The sequence below is a fragment of the Lactuca serriola genome, chromosome 8 (assembly GCF_051521515.1).
Source record: "Lactuca serriola cultivar US96UC23 chromosome 8, Lser_US96UC23_V15, whole genome shotgun sequence".
NCBI lineage: Eukaryota > Viridiplantae > Streptophyta > Magnoliopsida > Asterales > Asteraceae > Lactuca > Lactuca serriola.
This window is the reverse complement of record NC_136415.1, coordinates 196,942,252-196,962,794: the sequence shown is the minus strand read 5'-3', so window position 1 is coordinate 196,962,794 and position 20,543 is coordinate 196,942,252. Positions and strand designations below refer to the sequence as shown.

The 20,543-nt window shown below is 35.3% G+C and overlaps 1 protein-coding gene across 1 annotated transcript; it reads left to right on the top strand.

Moving 5' to 3' along the window:
• Positions 1-10,284: 10,284 nt before the first annotated feature.
• Positions 10,285-12,483, top strand: LOC145070936 (Phosphoglycerate mutase family protein). Its single transcript, XM_079017887.1, has 6 exons — positions 10,285-10,517; positions 11,096-11,176; positions 11,387-11,515; positions 11,659-11,721; positions 11,802-11,929; positions 12,014-12,483. The coding sequence occupies exons 1-6, from the start codon at positions 10,434-10,436 to the stop codon at positions 12,204-12,206; spliced, it is 678 nt and encodes a 225-aa protein (XP_078874013.1). The 5' UTR covers positions 10,285-10,433; the 3' UTR covers positions 12,207-12,483.
• Positions 12,484-20,543: the final 8,060 nt, after the last annotated feature.

The following is a 20,543-nucleotide window of genomic DNA, read 5'->3' as shown; positions in this document are numbered from 1 at the left end:
GGAAAAAAGATTACTTATGGTGTATGCAAGCAGACATGTCACAACAAAGAACTTGTAGTCATGTGGAACGAATACCCAAAGTCAGTGTCACAAACAAACAAAGAGTAAGCCAAACACAAGAATCGATGAATTTTCAAAATGGTGGGTAAGATGCAGTTATAGCCGATGTAGGTGAACAACAAAATGTGCATGCTAATGCACCTAAACAAGTAGTCAGTGTGAATGAAGCTGTTAGGAAGGTGGCTAGTGTAGGAAAACTAAAGCAGAGAAAAAAATCAGAGAGAATTTTGGAAATGAAGCTTGCTAAGGTAGTTGAAGGTGAAGGTAGCACTGCTGCAAGTGCAATGGAATTGGAGTAATTATTGTTTTAATTGTGTATGTGTGTAATGTTAACATATCAGTGTTTGTTTTAACATTTAAGTGGGGTATTTATGGTGTTTGACATTCTTGAATCTTGTATGAGACATTTGAGAATCATGTTTGTTATTCGAATTTTTGGTTTTGTAATGTTAACGTGTCTGTGATTGGTGTAGAACCTAGGGGCAATTTTGGTATATGAGGGTGCAACAGTCATTTGGTTCATTTAGGATACATATAAGTAAGGGATATTTTTGGTATAAGGGTAAGGGACGGTTTTGGTATCTAATGTACGACCTATGGGAAATTTTGGTAATGTAATATGTATGTTTGGTATAAGGGGCGGCTTTGGTATTTAAGAGGTAAATGCCCTTGTGATAATTAAAAAAATCTGGACAACTTTTATTTGGTGTTTAAAACATGGTACATTGCTATTTTTGTACATGTACTGTTGCATCTTCCAAACACAAATAGACCCCACTAAACAAAAGAAATGGTAATATAAGGACTTGTTTTGTACCCTTTAAGTACATCCATGTGGGTGCATGTTCTATTTTGTCCCATATAAATAAGATAGTATTTGTCCCACTATTTTTGGTATGTGGTCCCAAGTTCCAACTGCATAATACATACGTCTTTTGTTATGCAGAAACAACATAAAAACACTAGTAGTTAAGAATAAACATTAAGATTTCATTACTTCTGGGTTTGTTTCTTTTACCGTTCCGTCCAGGTGGTTACAAAAGACTACAAACATACAAAATAAAAGGATAATATCTATAACCAGTAAAGTCATCCCCCCCCCCCCCCCGCACCCAAAAAAACACTAACATACCCCTTAAAACATCTACCGAAAAAACAACTAAGAATAGGGGTATTTTACATCAACAAAATTACAAAACCATGAATGAAATCGTTCAACCTTCCATTAGTTGAGGTACTTATAGGTTGCAATCCCCAAAGTAACCACAGTCAGAAAACCCACCAACCAGTTACGCTTCTTCACATCATGGTTCTTCATCAGGAGATTGAAATAACATGCCTGAAGAGAGTAGAAATGATTTCTCAGATCACCCACCGTGTTAAGCAAGTCGATTTGTACAGCCCTATAATGTCGTCCACCACCATGTTTAGAGCATCCAACTGTCTTTCCACGCTCTCCTGAAACTGAACCATGTATATAGAAATCTCATCCTGGATGAGTGTCATTTCCAGTTGAGTTTGAAGCAAGCTAATGGCAAGATCTTCCTCTCAGACACCAATTGAACTGCTTCCACCATAGTGACCATGTTTGTTGCTTGATCGACTGTTGGTGGGAGACAGTAATGGCGACATGTTGAAGAAAAGTTGCAGGAGATTCGGGTAGGAACTTTTTTTTCAAGTAAGAGTATCAATGTTTCGACGAAGTGATGTTTTTCAAGGGTTTTGAGCATTCTAACACTCCTATGGTGTACATGCAACCCTCGATGCTTTGGATCTATATTTTCTCTAATATACATGCAAACTTTGTTTTCCCAAAACTTCATCCTAACTAGCATACGATGGAGTATCTTTACTACAAAATTCTAGTTAGATGACATACCTTTTGTTGTAGTTGGAAACCTTGGACCTTTAAGAACTTAGCACCAATAGTATGAATGCCTCAAATGGAATCACAACACACCTTTGGACAAAGGATGACTTTTGAGAGAATATCCGCACACCAAAATCGGCTCAATGGTCTTTCAAGAACTAGTGCATAATTTTGGAGGCTAAGGGGCTTCTTATATAGTGTGGCTTGCTTAGGGTTACACCATGCAAAACCTAATGTGCATGACTTTCCACATTCGTTAGGCTCTATGGGTTTTAACCTCCATGGAGTATCCATGGTTCACCACATGGGTTTAGCCCAACATAAAGAACTATGGATCACAAGCCCACTTTATAAGAATGAATGATTTACCAAATCAATCCACATTTATTTATTTAGTCTCTTTTGATCACAAAATTAATTCCAAACTAATTCTTGATCAATACTAATTAAATAATATGATTTAATATTAATATATTGGAACTTATAATATATTAACAAATCATAAATATCCTCTTCTTAAAAGTTCATCCTATCAAATTGTCCTATTGATATGCAACCCAAATGGACCATGCTACTCTTGGGTCAAGTACATACCAATTAGTTATGGACTTAAACATTAATCCAATAGTCTCCCACTTGGATAAGTCTAATAACTATTATTGCAAGTACGACTCCACAACCCGATTAGCAATCGTAGCTCTTAAAAGTCGTTGTCAAACTCTGACCTAGTCAATGATGCGTCCATTAGATAAGGGATCATATATTCCTCCATTCTAGATATCATATAGACTGGGACATGGATTATAATCATTCTCTCTGTCCATATGTTGTTTCCCAATTTCGGATTTATGATGACCACCTAATTGAATAAATCAAATCAGTCCAGGCTTGGCCAAGCACTTAGGGGTGTCATCACTAAATCATCGAGGGGCCCCATAGATATCACTTTTTTCCACAAGGAGTAAAAGGAACGGATAAACTTTGACCCAAATGCTCTCTTGTACTTACTCATCAAATTACACACAACAATATGTTATATAACACCAAGTTACTGGTGCATTTACATATGTCAATGTGCAACCGACTCGCAACTACAACTCACATTTCTCCGTTTCAAGAATATCAGATATTATCGTCTCACAATCACTCGTGATAAAATCCATGAAGTGATTCAGATGAGCGTGGGTTGAATCCAATACTCGAATCTTATTCCAGGAGTACTCATGAACATTGTAGCCAACTTGTGCTATGACTAAAACACCTCTACAGACCCATTCATGACAGTCTTGACTCAATACCTACTTCCAAAGTATGATCGACTGTGGATGGTTTGAATAACCTAGTTATTCGGGAAGTCAAAACATGCAAAGTGAAAGACAAGAATAATACTAATCCTATATGGCCCCAAAACTTTTGAGTGCCATACTGATTACTCATTATTCATTGTATAATATTTCGATTTATCAACTGAATACTTGAATTAAAACAATAGTTGTCCCATGCTCCAAGCATGCACACTATGTTTGTCTATGGTCCTTACTTTGTGAAATAGATCAATTGACAACATTTCGATGATTCTTATTTCACAATTCCAAATCCTTATTGCAAGTGTAAGAATTCCAAATTCTTGTCAATTCTAGAAAGTGTTAGATTCTAAACTATCATGCAATAATTATTTTGTAATGTCTAGGCACCAAAAGTCACAGAGACTTGACCAACGATATTACAAAATATTCCTTTGGAGATTGTTACAAGACAATTCCATGGAAATGAAATCTCAAATTCAAAGTACATTCCTTTGAACATCCTTCTTGCATAAAAGTTTCTAACTCTATCATCTATTCTTCAACTCCCAATATGAAAATATTCCATATTTTCCATACGACAAATCATTATTAATAGACTTCTGTCTATTCATAATAATGTCAATATGGTCCATCTTTTACTATACTTCCAGCTGTCCTTAAGCAATCAATCATTGGTGAAACTTAGATTTTCCTTAACAGTTGTTTAACCACTTTAGTTATATCCGGTTCTACTCCTTTTTCCCTCTTAATGCCCTAGGCATTTGGAAAATTAGAACACGAGAATATTATATACCATATGCAATCGATCCTATACCCGAAGCATATGGGACACGATTCATAATGTCTAACATAAATACATGATACTTGATCAGTCTTTTGCTATAATATATTTGTTTCCCATGTTCTCAAAATTTTGATTATGAAGAGGGATGTCGTAGTCATAATCAAATTTTGAGAACGCAATTAACATTTCCATATATAAAATTTCCTTATGTTGAACCATTCCAACATTATATATATATATATATATATATATATATATATATATATATATATATATATATATATATATTCGACTAAATTTGATTAAAAATCTCAATTTTTAGATTTGAAATGAAGTATGAATTCCTCTCCCTTAATTATAGCAAAATAACTTTCAAACCCTGCATCTTTGCAAATTGAAACTTTTATTTTCTATAATTAACATTGGTAACTTGCAACAATTATAATGATTATGTTCCCACTAGCATAATAATCATTATCTTGCTAGCATAACACTTATGCTCGCACTAGCGTTGACATGTATTCAGAAATCAGTTGGACTTCTAGAAATAAATACTTATTGACCTTCTTACCAAAGTTCAGATTTCTGATACGAGATGCTTCGATAAGACTTTATCTAGGCTTCTCAAACTCATACACATTTCCTTAGATAGCTCACATGTGAGTCTAAACAATTTTAGAACTTACATAAATAAGTCTGGAATGTTTAGACCTTTGGCCATTTCTCACAATTCGAACTATGAAGAGGGATGTCATAGTCATAACCGAATCTGAGAACGCAAATAACACAATTGCTATCTCCTTAAAATCTACTTAGTGAAATTGTTTCCTCACAATCATTTTCATGAATTGGAGAGAAACCTTATGACACTTAGATTTTATGGTGTATGTGTTCTTATCCATGTGAATTTGTCAAACCATAATCACAAGACAAGGTTAGTGACAAATCCAAACTCATATGGACTGAACTTGTTCAATCTTAATTTCTTGCCACCTGGCAGCACAAGGGTCTGCCATTGCTTCCAAGTTGTTATGCAAACAACTGAGAACTCATAGAACTCACATACATAGTCAACTTTAACTAGAATGGGCACCGAAACAAGAATATGTAAACACGATAGGTTACAAACCTCAAGTCGTGTGCTAGTGATTAATGATAGGTTTACTCTTGATTAGTTTTGAAACTTTTCAAGATCTTCATGACTCCCACTGACCTCTTGACATATAAGATTCACTTTGTCAAGAGACATCACTTGACAAACAAATATTGAAGAGTCAGTGCGGATTCTTATCAAGACAAATACTTCACACAATTGGTCTTAGTTGGTCTTTGTTTCATCCAAAACATCACAACTTACCAATTTCAAATGTACAAGAGTAAGAAACATTTTACTCTACATTTGATGAGTGTTATAAACCTTCTTAATTTAGTGTCACTCAAGGCACAAGCATGGAGTGTGACTCCAAGACTTGTTTTTAGAACGAAGTATGACTCATCTTTTAGATTTAACCATTTCAACAATTTATAATTCCTCTTCTTAGCCATACAAATACACTAAGATGTCCTTCGAGGATCAATTGTGATATGGTTTTCATAGTCATTAAGATGATCACTATACTCAAGTACTCTCCCATCTTTCCTAATTTGATTTGTCTCATTCATTTTGTCATACATTGAAACTTTCCAAATGATTCAGAATTATACCTAAACTTGTAAGCATAACCATATTTACTAAACTTTAGTAAATCATGACGAATAGTCTTATCGTTCTTTGTGGTGGACCTGACCAACGCACACCCAGTGTACCCGATCCCCTAGTCCTTCACTTGACTCACATATACATGTGAACAAGGAATTAGTCTTAATGTCCCAAAGACAAAGGTTCTCATTCATCACACACTCCAAGCTGCATGATTCCAAGTTTCTATCCAACTGAAACTTGGGTGATGAGAATCTTTCTCTATTTGGCAAATTCTCGTCACTACCACAAATGAAAGAATCAAATTTATATTGCTAACATAGAAACATACAAACATCAATTTTTCACAAATGCCATTGTAAGGAGATATAAAAATAAAACAAAATTTTATTTATTTATAAAATGCGGAAAAAACTTTCCTTACAATGCAACTACAAATGAAAACTATGTTATTACAAATTTCTAAGCAATCTATCATAACTCTTAAGCAGCAGCTCAAAAATCCGATCATCGAACCATGCAATTGAAATCCATCTTCGCGACCAGTTTCAGAATACTCTTCCTTTAAGCTTCTTTCCTTTTGCATGATCCTACAAAAAATTAAAATGAAACCTTGTCACATCATGTATTAAGAATCAACAATTAGGAACATAACAGAGTTAGATAGTGGACTTACCTGGAGCAGAGTCAAACTTTTTGATTCTACCTTCTCTAAGATCTTTCAGGTAGTCAGGGCAGCTTCACAACCAATGTCCCTTCTCTTGGCAATAGAAACATATAGACTCTTTGGGAATGGTACACGGGACTATCTCAGACTTAGCCTTTCTCTTTACCTTTTGGTCAACCGGGTTGACCATGGCCGATCCCTTTCCATTGGGAAGAGAACTCTTTTCTGTACTTCCAATGTCTCCATTGTCAATGCCCATGGAAGTTTGAGAAGTAGATCTTACAATCAAATTTGCTTTTCCAGTGCGCCAAATCATTGTTGATTCAGCAACAACAAGCAAATAAGTAAGATCAATAAGTGTCATGTCATGGTCTGTCACATAGTAGTCCTTAATGAACTCACTACATGACACAGGAAGTGATTGAAGAACCCAGTCAACAACCAACTTCCTCGAGACATAGACGCCCAATGCTCTCAGCCTGTCAATATGCGACTTCATCTCTAAGACGTGAGTACACACAGGCCTTCCATCTTGATGTTTCTTTACAAGTAGGGCTTGAGTGACCTTGAACTTTTCAAGTCTTCGAGCTTGTGGGTCAGGGAGAATAATTGGAGGAGGTGGAGGAAGTGAAGTAGATTTCCACTTCTACGATCCAATCATGGAACATCATCTTCAAGAGGGAATCTTGTTCCAAAAGATTTGGGAAGACCATAGTTGTCTGAACAAGACATCTACAATGGGAGAAATTCAAGTTAGTTGATTTAATTCCTTAATATAACACCCAAATGAAATATTAAGGCTAGGACCCAACACAATATTTTACAATTCGGAAGAGGGGTGTCGTAATTTGAATGCAAAATATTTGAAGGTAAGTAAATGACGATTTACCAATTCGCACCATGAAAACGAAATTTATCATTAGGTTTTAAATGGATTGAAACTCCTAAATCCTTTGAGATTCATTGAACAATTCAATGACATGTTTAAATCTCGATTGTGCCCTTCAAGTTTGTGACTGAGATGCCAAGGATCACAAACAAGGTATGAATAACAATGCAAATTAGCTTGGTACACTCAATGTTACAACCACCTAATCAATGTGCCGGTTAACCACACATGCTCCATTGATCTATGATTAACATCAAGCTACCCTTTGCCACGCACTGTCAGTCTCAGATTAGTGTGTCAATTAACCACACACACTCCAAAAACGACTTAACAATGTGCAAAGTGCAATTTCATGGGTTAGCACCAAATTCATATTTTCCAAAGTAACTAAGATTGAGAATTTATAAGTGTTTAGTTACTTAGTATTTCATTATACTTTTAATGAGAATTTGAATGTCTTGTCAAACCTGTTAGGCTAACGACCGTCCACCAGTCAAGGAAGCGGTGGGTGAGAGTGGACACCCATTAAACTACCATTTTATAGGTAGTAAACCTTATACCCCCTTATAGACCGACTTCGTGAACGAGGCCTACTAACGGTAAGATTGACTTTACTCTTATACACACACACAAACACACACACACACACACACACACACACATATATATATATATATATATATATATATATATATATATATATATATATATACTAAACCTATAATATTATAATAGTATAAGGGTTCAATTTTAAACTTTTAAAATTCTAGGGTTTGGAATTAAATGTTTCAAAGTGGGACTTTGCATTTACAAATTCCAAAACTTGAGAACAAGTTTTGAACTATTCAAAAACTTTTGGTATCCATAACTTAGGAGTTTAATATAGGTTTTATGAAAAGACTCTTGACATTCCATAACTTGAGGACAAGTTATGGAGTTCATAAAATATTTATGTAAAAGACTCTTCAAGTTCCATAACTTGAGAACAAGTTATGGATGACATAAAACCATTTAAGATGACATTTAAAAATGAGACTCTTCACTTTCCATAAATTGAGGACAAGTTATGGAATTCATCAAAAAAACATTTAGATCAACTATTGTAACTTACAAAATCAAACAATTTGTCTATGATCTAAATTATACTCATAAGAACAAGACAATTCATATCAAACAAATTTCATGTAATTAGTCTAACCATATAAGTTCAAAACCAGTTTAGGGTAATGATCCTAGTCCAATTCCAGCCTTAGAACTCGAAAATTTGCATTCTGGAGCACCAACTCGTCGAGTGCATGAACTGACTCGGCGAGTTGGTCAGTTTTGTGAGGGGACTCGACGAGTTCCCTAGTGGACTTGGCGAGTCCATTGTCCAGAAAGCAGAAAATCGATTTTTCAACTTTTGAAAGCAAGTAGCATCAAGTATATTGGAAAACAACCCTGGGCTCTGATACCACTAAAGGGTTTTGAGCATTCTAACACTTCTATGGTGTACATGCAACCCTAGATGCTTTGGATCTATGTTTTCTCTAATATACATGCAAACTTTGTTTTCCCAAAGCATCATCCTAACTAGCATACAATGGAATATCTTTAGTATAAAATTCTAGTTAGATGACATACCTTTTGTTGTAGTTAGAAACCGTGGACCTTTAAGAACGTAGCACCAATAGTATGAATGTCTCAAATGGAATCACAACACACCTTTGGACAAAGGATGACTTTTGAGAGAATATCCTCACACCAAAATCAGCTCAATGATCTTTCAAGAACTAGTGCACAATTTTGGAGGCTAAGAGGCTTCTTATATAGTGTGGCTTAATTAGGGTTACACCATGCAAACCCTAATGTGCATGACTTTCCACATTCCTTAGGCTCCATGGGTTTTAACCTCCATGGAGTATCCATGGTTCACCACATGGGTGTAGCCCAACATGGTTTAGCCCAACATTAAGAACTATAGATCACAAGCCCGCTATATAAGAATGAATGATTTACCAAATCAATCCTCATTTATTTAATTAGTCTCTTTTGATCACAAAATTAATTCCAAACTAATTCTTGATCAATACTAATTACATAATATGATTTCATATTAATATATTAGAACTTATAATATATTAACAAATCATAAATAACTTTTTCTCAAAAGTCCATCCTATCAAATTGTCCTAATGATATGCAACCCAAATGGACCACGTTACTCTCAGGTCAAGTACATATCAATTATAGTTATAGACTTAGACACGAATCTAACAGTTTTAGGGCACGAAATGGTCGATTAAATACGACAATGGAAACGAAAAGTCAAATCCTAGAGCCTACGATTGGAATGAAGCATTGTCGTTTTAATTTGGTGGTTGGAACTGTTCGCATGTGCCACATACACTCCAGGTTATGGCTGAGTGGACTAAAGTGGGTGTCGTGGCATTTCTAGTCTACGTGTAAACGAAAACCGGTGAAAATAAGTTAGGAGGGCTAAAACGACAAGTCTCCCACAAGTTCCTTCCCTCAATAAAGTCAATAAAATAATTTAAGGACTCAACGGGTAAACCCTAGAAAGTTCGTAGGACATTTGTGTCATTTCCCCTTATTTTTTCACCATATAGTAATTCATTTATATATTGCTTGTAATCGAAACTCAATATTTGAGCAATGTCCCGATTAAAAATATATATACTTTGCACATGAGCTAATAAGCACATTCAGTAAAAAGAGTTGAAATGTAAATAAATTGATTCAATTATTTGGTTTTAATATAAAAAAATTAAAGAATTTCTTTATATGAATTTGTTAACATTAAAGTTATTTTTGATAAATGAAGTTTTTTACTTTTATTTAAATAGAAGGACAATATGGTCATTTTTTACATTTTGTTCGGTTTTGTTCCGGTCCTACGCTTTACAATTAAATTGTTCTCCTCTCTATTGGTATGTTCAGTCCAATTCAATTGTTCTGATTCATTCGGTCCATCTGCCAAACGCTATCTTAAAAAAACAAAGAAAAAGAAACGACATCGTTCGCCAAAAGCTTTGTGTCGTCTGCTTTCCTTTCTCAAACTGGATTAGTTGCTTATCGGGGATTGCTTACACCTGCTAAGCATAATCTTACTTCCCCACATTTGCGAATCAGTTGGTGAGTGATAGTGTGTATAAAAATGGGGTTTATGAGAAACAGATACTGGATACTGAGACACGGGAAAAGCATTCCTAATGAAAAAGGTTTGATCGTTTCATCGATGGTTAGTTTCTCTCAATTTCCCCTTGCCTAATTGGTTTTACGTTCTCCACAAATTGCTTTCATAAGTTTCATGTGATGATCTTTTTCAATCTGTATTAGATTTGATTCTGAAATCGAACCCACGCATTTGCATCACTTTATTCTACATAATCCAAACGGGAAGCTTTCAGATTCCATAGCCTTTTCTGATGTTTTTGCTTCTTAAACATTTCTTTCCTGTAAAACCTAAAATTCTTATGATCTTGGAGTTAAAGATCAGTTCATCTGATTAGTAAAGGTAAATTTTGGACGAATTTTGGTAATTAAACGTGAAACACATTCCGAATTGCATACAATATCAAATTATTGAAGAATTAATGTTTCAGATTCTGTATCATAGTTCAGATGAGAAAGTTCAGAAATTTGATTCCAATCCATATTCCATTTCAATTTTTGTTTTTCTTTCTATATATGAAATAGAATTTCTGGATGGAAGATGAATAAAATGTGGATCACATATGATGTTTGTGGGAAACATTTAGAAATTTGATTTGGTTTATAATAATAATAATAATAATAGTTCCATGATCATGTTAACAGGAAAATGGAAAGCTTGAGGAATACAAGTTAGCTTCAGAAGGTATCAATCAAGCACAATTGGCTGGAGAATTATTCCTAAAGGTTCAACAATTTCCTTTGTCTGATGTCTTATGACAATTTTATTCATATTTTGGTCCTTACATTTTGCATTGTTTGAGGGCATTTATGACATTTGACAACTAACCTCACATTAGCATGAATATATGGCAAACCACACATAAAATAATTATAGCTCTAATATTTACATCTTACTTTGACATAAATATGATATAAAAATTAAAATATATGCAGGAACTCAAGGAAAATGACATTCCATTAGAAAACATACGAATTTGTTATTCTCCATTTTCAAGAACAACTCACACAGCCAAAGTGGTTGCTTCGGTTCTAAATCTTTCCTTAGAAGGACCTCAAGCCAAGGTAATGCAATGCAAAATATATGTAATTGACTATTTTACCCTTTACAATATTATAGTGTTGAATTTATATCAAAATAAATTTGACTATAAGTAAAATGTATTATTCATTATATGATTTATATAGTTTTTATATTTGTAATGCAGATCTTTGAAGATCTTCGAGAGCGTTACTTTGGTCCTTCATTTGAACTTCAATCTCATGAGAAAGTAAGTTTTATAAATGTTTCTATCTTCATGAGTTTTAATAAATAATAATAGTATTTTCTTTTTTTTATATATATAAACAGTATACAGAAATATGGGATCTTGATGAAAAAGATCCATTAATGAAACCAGAAGAAGGTGGGGAAAGTGTTGCTGATGTTGCGTCTAGACTCATAAATGTCTTGCTACAGATCGAGTCTCAATTTCAAGGGTAAAAATGGCAATGTACTTTCGTATATAAATGACTTGTTCTTGATGCAAAAAGACATTAATGCCCTTGATGTTGATGTTGCAGATGTGCAATCTTGATAGTCAGCCATGGTGATCCGTTGCAAATCTTGCAGACAATACTCAATGCGGTTCGTGAACAAGCGGGGCCCGATGGTGGTGACTTGGCAGCACAGCTGGCGGCTGTTAAGGTTCCATCGGTTCTATCCCAACACCGAAAGCACGCTTTGCTGACTGGACAACTAAGGGCAGTTGTGTAAATTCTCACTTGGTGGTGACCAAGTTAATCATTTTATTTGTTAGTCATGAATGAGATTTGGAGTTCTCTTTAATTCATGAAACATGTAAATGAATAATATTGAATTATTCATTTACATGTTTTTTTTATGTTATTTTAAATTTTTCGGGTCAGCTTATCAACTATCAGCTAACTTTTCTCCTATTCTGTCAAACATAACCCAAGTCATGATGAAACATTTCAAAAAGTTTTTGTTATGATTTAAACTCATTTAAGAAACGTATGTTAGTTTCCAAGTATTTTTCTAGTAGCAATTAAAAATGAAGCCACATGTTACAAAAATCCAAATCCAAAAAGCATCCACATGAGAACAAAATAGGCAAATACAACTTAAAGTCAACCCTTTTCAGATGCTCAGTCAACTTTAGCATTCTATCTTTATCCAAATATGAGCAAAAACTCGGCCAAAATGGTGATAATCTTTCACGCCTAAATGAATCACGACTTTCTTCAAGGAATCTACATTTCCAAGGGTATATAAACGATATACATAACCTGCAAAATGGTTTCATTAATGGATCTTTTTCATCAGCAACACTTTCCCCACCTTCTTCTGGTTTATCAACCTTAATACTTCCAATGAACTGCTGCTTCAATCCACCGCCCTAATGTCCTCAGATTGTCGTAATTTGAACAACATAAACGGAAACTATCGAGATCGATGGATTTGTTTACCAAAACCCTATTCATAAACTCTTTGAATTTGTTCATTTCGAATCGTGTTGGGGATTTCAGTGTTCGGGAAAAATCTATGTCCAGAGAGGAATAGGAAAAGGAAGTATGTAGATACCTCCATCTTGTAGACAAAATGCTGGTACGAATAACTTCTTCGATGGTAGGAAGACGTGAAAGGATCAAGTGAAGAATATCATCCGACAAGTTGCTGATCATATCGACTCCATCTTTGAGTTTTGGTGCCTTTGCTCGTTTGGATCTCTTCATGCTCTGTTACTTTGTGATTTGAACGAAATTTTGGTCAGAGAATTCAAATCACAGAAGAATGCGGATTCCAGCATTGATCCCTCCTCTGTTTTTATATGGGTTTCCTTGCAACCAAAAGAATTCGGTGGTTAACCTTTTATAAATATAAACCATTAAGGAGGCAATGAGTTGCACTTAGGTTAGTTGACCAAAACTTCTAACCGCAAATACTGTTAAATTATTTTCAAAACCATTTTGTGTGGTTATTTTTGCGGTGCGTTTTCTTTTTTTAATATTTCGGTTATTAACTGCATGGATTTGGTGTGATTATTTATTTATTTTGTGTAGTTTTTAACATTAGTTTAAAGATTAAACGGTTTTAAGAGTTTAAATATATATTAAAAATAATAATAATAATAATAATAATAATAATTAATTTAAATCACAAACAACAAATATCTTAAAAATGAAATCACTAATAATTAATAATAAATATCTTAAAATTGTGAAATTTCATCATTTTTCAAAGTTAAACATAATAAAAAATCAACACTTTTGTTTTCTTGAATTTTATCATTCTTTCATCCATGAAACTGATCTTATTTTTAATATTTAATATATTGATAATTAATAAAAAAAAATTGTATATAATATATGTTGTGCGGTGGGTTTTTTTGCGGTTTTTGAAAAGTAATAACTGCACCGCACCGTAAATTTAAGGTTTTTGAAAAACAAAAAACCTCACTATCGGTTTTTATTGTTGTTGCAGTTTTTGCGGTTAATTTTAGTTACAGTGTGGTTTTTGCTCACCCTTAGTTGCACCGCTCAGGTTTATTTATTTAATGTTTGATGAGTCAAATACATGAAAATCCAACATCATGTTGTAGACAAAGAGGTAATTCTTAGAACCATGAAATGGAAAAAATAGATGTAAATAATAGGTTTTCAAATTATATCGCAAAAAGTATATTATATCAAAATTACCAAAAAGTGCATGATGGTGCTTGGATATAGTCCTTGATGTTATTCCTAACAACATAATATGATGTGAATTTCGTAACATTATTTTTGGTAGCCTCCAGATTAGATTTGTTGGCTTTGTGACCGATAGCTTGAAAACCTATATTTTTTCCATAACGTTATATTTGTGACGTTATTCTAAAGTGTGATGATAATAAATCTTAACATAAAAAAGGGAGAAGATAAAAATCTTATGCATTTTCAATATTTGTAAGGGTTTAGAACGACTCAAACTAAGGGAAATTCTATCTTTTGTCAAACCTGTTTGTAATCTGCTTGACTCAGATGAGTACCCATCGCCATCGCCATCTTCATCATCACCTTCACCCACATGTAAAATCCAAATAAAGAATACATACAGTGAGTGAGGAATATGCACATGATTGACAAAACATCATTTTGATTTGATGAAAATAGAATATACCATGGTTGACTCATTTACATAACCCGATTCTAGGAATATATCACGAATAGTAAATTTCTATACATGTGTAGTTGTGAAACTTGAATTTGGTCCAAGAGGAGTTTGACTATGTTCTTGATCAAACATTTTTGAGTAATCGGTGACTGATTTGTTTGCAATCTATAATACCTGGTGTAACATCCCAAAAATTATGGACCAAAAATTTCATTTTTAATTAAGTGATTTGCAAAACGTTAATAACAAAATATCATTTAACCATATCATTTAATAAAACACGTCCCGCGTTTGTAAATCAGAACATAAATCATAATAATATCAGAGTACAAATCTCAGAATGTCTCATAGTGCGGAAAAACAAGAGCGTGTGTGTGATATGTCGCTACCGCGCCAGCTCCTTCCCATTGGCTGAAGAGGTACCTGAAACAACAACTAAAAACCGTAAGCACGAAGTTTAGTGAGTTCCCCCATTGTACCGCATACCAAAATAACCACATAACATACAAATATTGTCAGGCATATCTGGGTGCCCGACCTACCCCTTCGGTCCTCTCGACCGGATACTGACTAGCATATCTGGGTGCTGGCCTCCCCTTCGGTCCTTTCGACCGGATACTGGGGACTATTTCACCCCTACCACTACCACATAACACGTATCACATAATCTATTTAGCATGGCTGGGCATGACTGCCCCTTCGGCCCTATCGACCGGCAACCTGGGGACTATCTCCCCCTACTATCATTAGCACATAACATCATATCATACAAACACATAAACATAACACAGTTAATGGCAACCCTAGATGAATATCACAGAGACAATCATTTAATCATACAATTCCTACTAGTGGGCCGACATTGTGGCCTTAGACCCACTGCTACTAGAAGGTAACTCACCTCGAAGTAGTTGCTGAAAGTCTGCTTGCTGAGCGCCTAACTGCTGAACCGGAACTCCCCGATTACAATTTCCATAAACACTAAGTCAAATACTGATAAATAATCTTAGGGTAAAATGACTATTTTACCCCCCGTCCAAAGTCAACATCCTGGTTGACCGGACTCGCCGAGTTGGCTCGCCTACTCGCCGAGTCCCTTTCATCTGTTCTAGTTCTATACTCGTTTCTACTCGTCGAGCTTAGCAAAGACTCGACGCGTTCTTCTTTGATGCATACATACTAAGTCCAAGTTCATCCGACTCGCCGAGTTGAAGAACAACTCGTCGAGTCTAAGGCAATCTTCATCGGACTCGCCGAGTTGCTCATCCAACTCGCCGAGTCCAATGCTATCTTCATAGGACTCGCCGAGTCCATCGTTCTACTCGCCGAGTTCATTCAGTCCTTTTTCCATACAGACCTGATTTGAGCCACGCAGCAGCTCCAAACCACAGATCTAGGCTTCTAGGGCATGTTTATCACGTAAAGTTGCAAACTTTGCGTGCATGCATAGCTTTAGAGGCTTCAAATGTCCAAACTAAGCTCTTAATGGGGTTCTAAGCTCAAGAGGGACCTTAATCACCAATATGACTGAAACTTAACACTTCAAGAAGGTAATGAGAGTCCAGATCTAAAGTATAACCCAACCATAAGGTTTCTCTTCAAGGATTTGGGGTTTTATGGCTTAAAAGCAACAATTTAGGGACAAACAAGATCTAATAAATCAATAATCAAGATGGAAAGTTTATTACCAGAATGGATGACCACAAATGAATGTGTTCTAGATCTAAGTCCCCTTCCTTGACCTCTTCAACCTCTCCCTTCTTCCACTTGCTCCAAAGTGCCCCAAAAGTCCCTTCACACGGCAACAATCACTCAAACTTACCAATGGAGGCTAGGGTTTCGATAAGGAATGCTCTGAGGGTGATGGAGGCTGAGATGGGGCTATAAGGACGTTTAAATAGGGTGCAAACCCTAAGGATTAGGGTCTCCTCCTGATTGGCCTACTCGCCGAGTCCAGGCGTAGACTCGCCGAGTAGATCACTTAAAGCCCGCATCCATCTCGACACCTACTCGGCGAGTTAGGGCTACAGCTCGCCGAGTAGCTCTTCCAAAAAGAACATTTAATCAAAATAAATACATACCAGGAACGGGGCGCTACACCTGGATCCCAAGGTAATTTAAATTTCCAATTTTTGTTTAGGTTGCCACGGCGCGGGGGCAAGCACCACGATGTGGCGCTTCGAGAAAATTGTGGCTTCATTTTGAGTCGTCACGACGTGGAAGTATCTGGCCACGCCGTGGCAGCTGGAAAATGATCAAAACACAATTTTTGGGTTTTGCTCCCTGTTTAAAGGAATGAGGAGGCTAGGGTTTGCTCACCCTCAGCCTCCATCACCCTCTCTAAGATTTGTGAAACCTTAATCTTCCCCTCCTTTATTTAACCTTGTTTTTGTGTGGAACTTTGTGGAATGATTTAGTGAAAAAATATCACTTGGTCGCAATTTGTGTCTAGTTTCAAAGCGGGGTTTTGTAAATTTTTAGGAGGGGATAGGATAACATATTTTTTTATTTGTACACATTCAGTCATTAAGTTTTTTTGTCCATATTTTCCCATTGAACTTGTTCAACTGTTCAAAAATATCTTTATGACATGCTATCAGAGGTTTTGCCGGTTTTCGACGTATTTGACAGCTCCGTTCATCTTCTCTGGTAAGACTCTGGTCATCTTCTCTGATAAGTCTCCGACGTTCATGATTTTTTCCGACGTATTCAAGAACTCCGGTATATTCTCTCATTCCCACTTCCTTCTCTTTTCTCATGAACTAAAGAACTCATATCTGTGATGAACATACACATCAGATTACTGTTCATCGTCTTCAACCACCAGTTATGGTGTTCTTAAGAAGTTATAGTGTTCTTAAGAAAATCTGAACCGATTTCATGACCAAAACTTTAGTTTTTTGAAGAATAAAACCCCAAAAACGATTTTATGTTCGATTTTTGAAGAGCAAACTTAATTTCCAAAAAGGAAATTTCTGAGTGTGTGTTTGTGTTCATCTTTTTTTGAGTATGTGTTCGTGTTCGTCTTTCTAGATTTAGATTTTTAAGTAATAAACACAATAACACACACACACACATAAGATCTGGGTATGTATTCTTGAATATCTTCTTCTCAGAAATCAATGTGTGTGTTCTTAAATGTCTTCCTAGATTTCGATTTTAATCGATGTGTGTGTTCATCTTCTTTCTTGAAATCAATTGATCTTCAAGGTGTTCATAAATCGAAACAGGAAAACAAAATTTAATGATCATCAAGGTATGTGTGACGATCTGAAAATCGATGTGTGTGTTCTTAAACAAAAATTGTGTGTGTGTGTTCATCGATTTTCAGTTCTACGAAAATCAATTTGGAACAACACACATACACTCATCTGATGTGTATGTATGTCTGTTCATAACAGATCTTGAGTTCATGAGAAAATATAAGAAAAAGAGAGGGAAGAATAGAAGCTGAAACGGATCTGATTTACGTGTGTTCATCTTCGCCGGAAAAATCATGAACGCCAGAGAGTCATCGGAGAAGATGACGGAGCATCATCAGAGGTGTCAAATGCGCCGGAAAGCGGTTAAACCTCCACTAACATGTCATAAGGATGTTATTTGAACTCAATGACTAAATGTGTACGAATCAAAAAATATGATACCTTTTTAAGTTATTATCCCCTTTTACAAGTGCAAGTTGATCGTCGGCACAATCAAGTTCACAACAAGGGTTCCAATGACATTGAACCTTTATTGCATGTATCTTTGGGTCTCTTTTCGCTTTCCACACATAATTGGAACCACATGATCAATATGAAGTCTTAAAAGTAAAAACCGGCATCCAAGGAAATTACATGCCTCATTAATAAACATTGGAAAGAAAATAATTGTGACATAAGATATTGGTTAAGAAATACCAATTACATAAGTTACAATTATTTATAAAATTACCCAAGTTACATGAAGAACACAAATGGTTTTAATTTATGGAAAAGGATGATGTAAGTAAGCACACCACTTGTCAATAAATGCCAACTCGTCTTGATTTAAGCTTGGAAGTTCACGATCTTGAAGGGTGTTGATTATCTGTGTAGTCTCACCGAGAAGTTGGGCTACAGCTTGGACACTCTCCTTCCTTTTCTCTATGGCACTGGTGTGGCATTTCATTGCTATGACTTGGGGTAAGTTGGTGAGACATGCAGCCAATATGTCAGCGATCATTGACGATAATTCCACAAATAGTTCCTCTTGGCTAACATCGTCAATGTTGTGGTTGTCAGAGTTATCAATGGTAAGCTCCAACAATTGAGATATTCTTCATCAAGTAAAGGCTGAAAATTATGGTTGTCAAACTTTTCAACTCCTTCAAAACCACTTGACTGTGCTAGAAGCTTTATAAGATTCTTCGGTTGTTTTTTTTTCAGCCTTTTGGATCAAGTGGTTCACAGATTTTAATATTCCTTTTAACGTCCCCTCAGCAAAATCCATGTCATCTTGAAGTTGCAAAACATATTGTCTAAGATCTTTATCTTTTCCTAGTTGCTCCTCAGGAATTTGTACCAAACAACGGAAGCAATACAAGACATATATCACAAAGAAAACTGGAAATACTACTATTATGTTGCAGGCTACAACGACTGTCTTCTGAAATCCTATGTAAAAGCTCATCATTATGATTCTTGAAATTTGGATGAAAATCTTGCATTTGCGGTTAATCAATGGAAATGGTAGACTACTTTTTTTTTCCAATCAGATAACATACGAGTCCAGTAACTCTCCACTTTTGAAACCTTGATATGGTTCCAAATCCATTTTAAGGAAAGCTTAAAGCTTAAGGCTGCAAAACATCTAGCAAGTAGGGTGATTGTACCCAATATGACTACGGTAAATTGTATTAGGAAAACCACTAACATTGACCACTTATAATCTGACTTATAGTCCCTTAGAGATCAAATATTGAAAGTCATAATATAACATTGAAAGAGAGTGCTTAAAGCACATATTACCCCAAAAGCAGAGGTTGTAACAGAGCAAGTTGTCATGAATTGGGGGCTTCCAGTTCCTACCATGATCCCGTAGTTTCTCACATGTTGCTTTAGCTTCTCAATAGTTAATCTCCCTGGTTATTGTGTCCCTTCATTCTTAAAAGTTGTATCATGAGCATCTTGGTATTTTGATTCAAGAATCTTTTTGGACTCTAAAACTGCTAAAGATGAACATACATATATTAACAACATCGTTACAAGACATTGTAAGGTGTTGTTTGTTTTGGAAGTGGTTAAATGTCTTTTGTCTTTTTCCATGTTTGCGGAAGAAGACGTGCACTTGAGAAACGTCTACCCGCCAGAAGGGAAAAGTGCTCAAAAAGTACTTTTGTAGAAAAACAAACGAGGCTTAAGTGTCTTGAGTTGATCATAATCATATAATGCATTGGGATCCATGAATATGGACCTTCAAGGGAAACAGAATGGTGGAATGCGAAGGGGGGGCAAAGAAGTTATAAATGAGTCTAAATAACAATGAAACTTTCTTATTTTATCTATCACTTAGATCCCACCCATGAAACTTTCATCAAACATACAATAAACAGGTCAAAGAGGTTAAGGATGTGATGGGAACACTTGAACAAGACAGAGAAGAAACTACGAATGACTTTCCTTAAAGGAAGTAGGCTACATATCCCTTCATTCTTTATTAGACTTTGAAAGGGGATTGAGTATTTAAAGCAAGTAGGCCACATACAGTTTTATTTCTATTTCTTGACCCACTGGTTGTAACCAAGTCCTTCTCATATTGCCACTCGACCGTGATACAAAGGTATGACATGTTCTTTTTAGGTTATGGAAAACAACCAAATTCATTAACAAAAACAACATTGCTAATTGCTAAACTGGAGAAAAACAATTATAAAAAGTTATAAATTTATAGTATTTTTGCCAATATTTGAAACTTTATAAA

Bases quoted from the DNA above. Each gene is read 5' to 3' on its own strand.
- LOC145070936 (XM_079017887.1), top strand. From the start codon at position 10,434: ATGGGGTTTATGAGAAACAGATACTGGATACTGAGACACGGGAAAAGC. The intron at 11,177-11,386 runs GTTCAACAATTT...AAATATATGCAG, and splicing joins CTGGAGAATTATTCCTAAAG to GAACTCAAGGAAAATGACAT. The intron at 11,516-11,658 runs GTAATGCAATGC...TTTGTAATGCAG, and splicing joins TAGAAGGACCTCAAGCCAAG to ATCTTTGAAGATCTTCGAGA.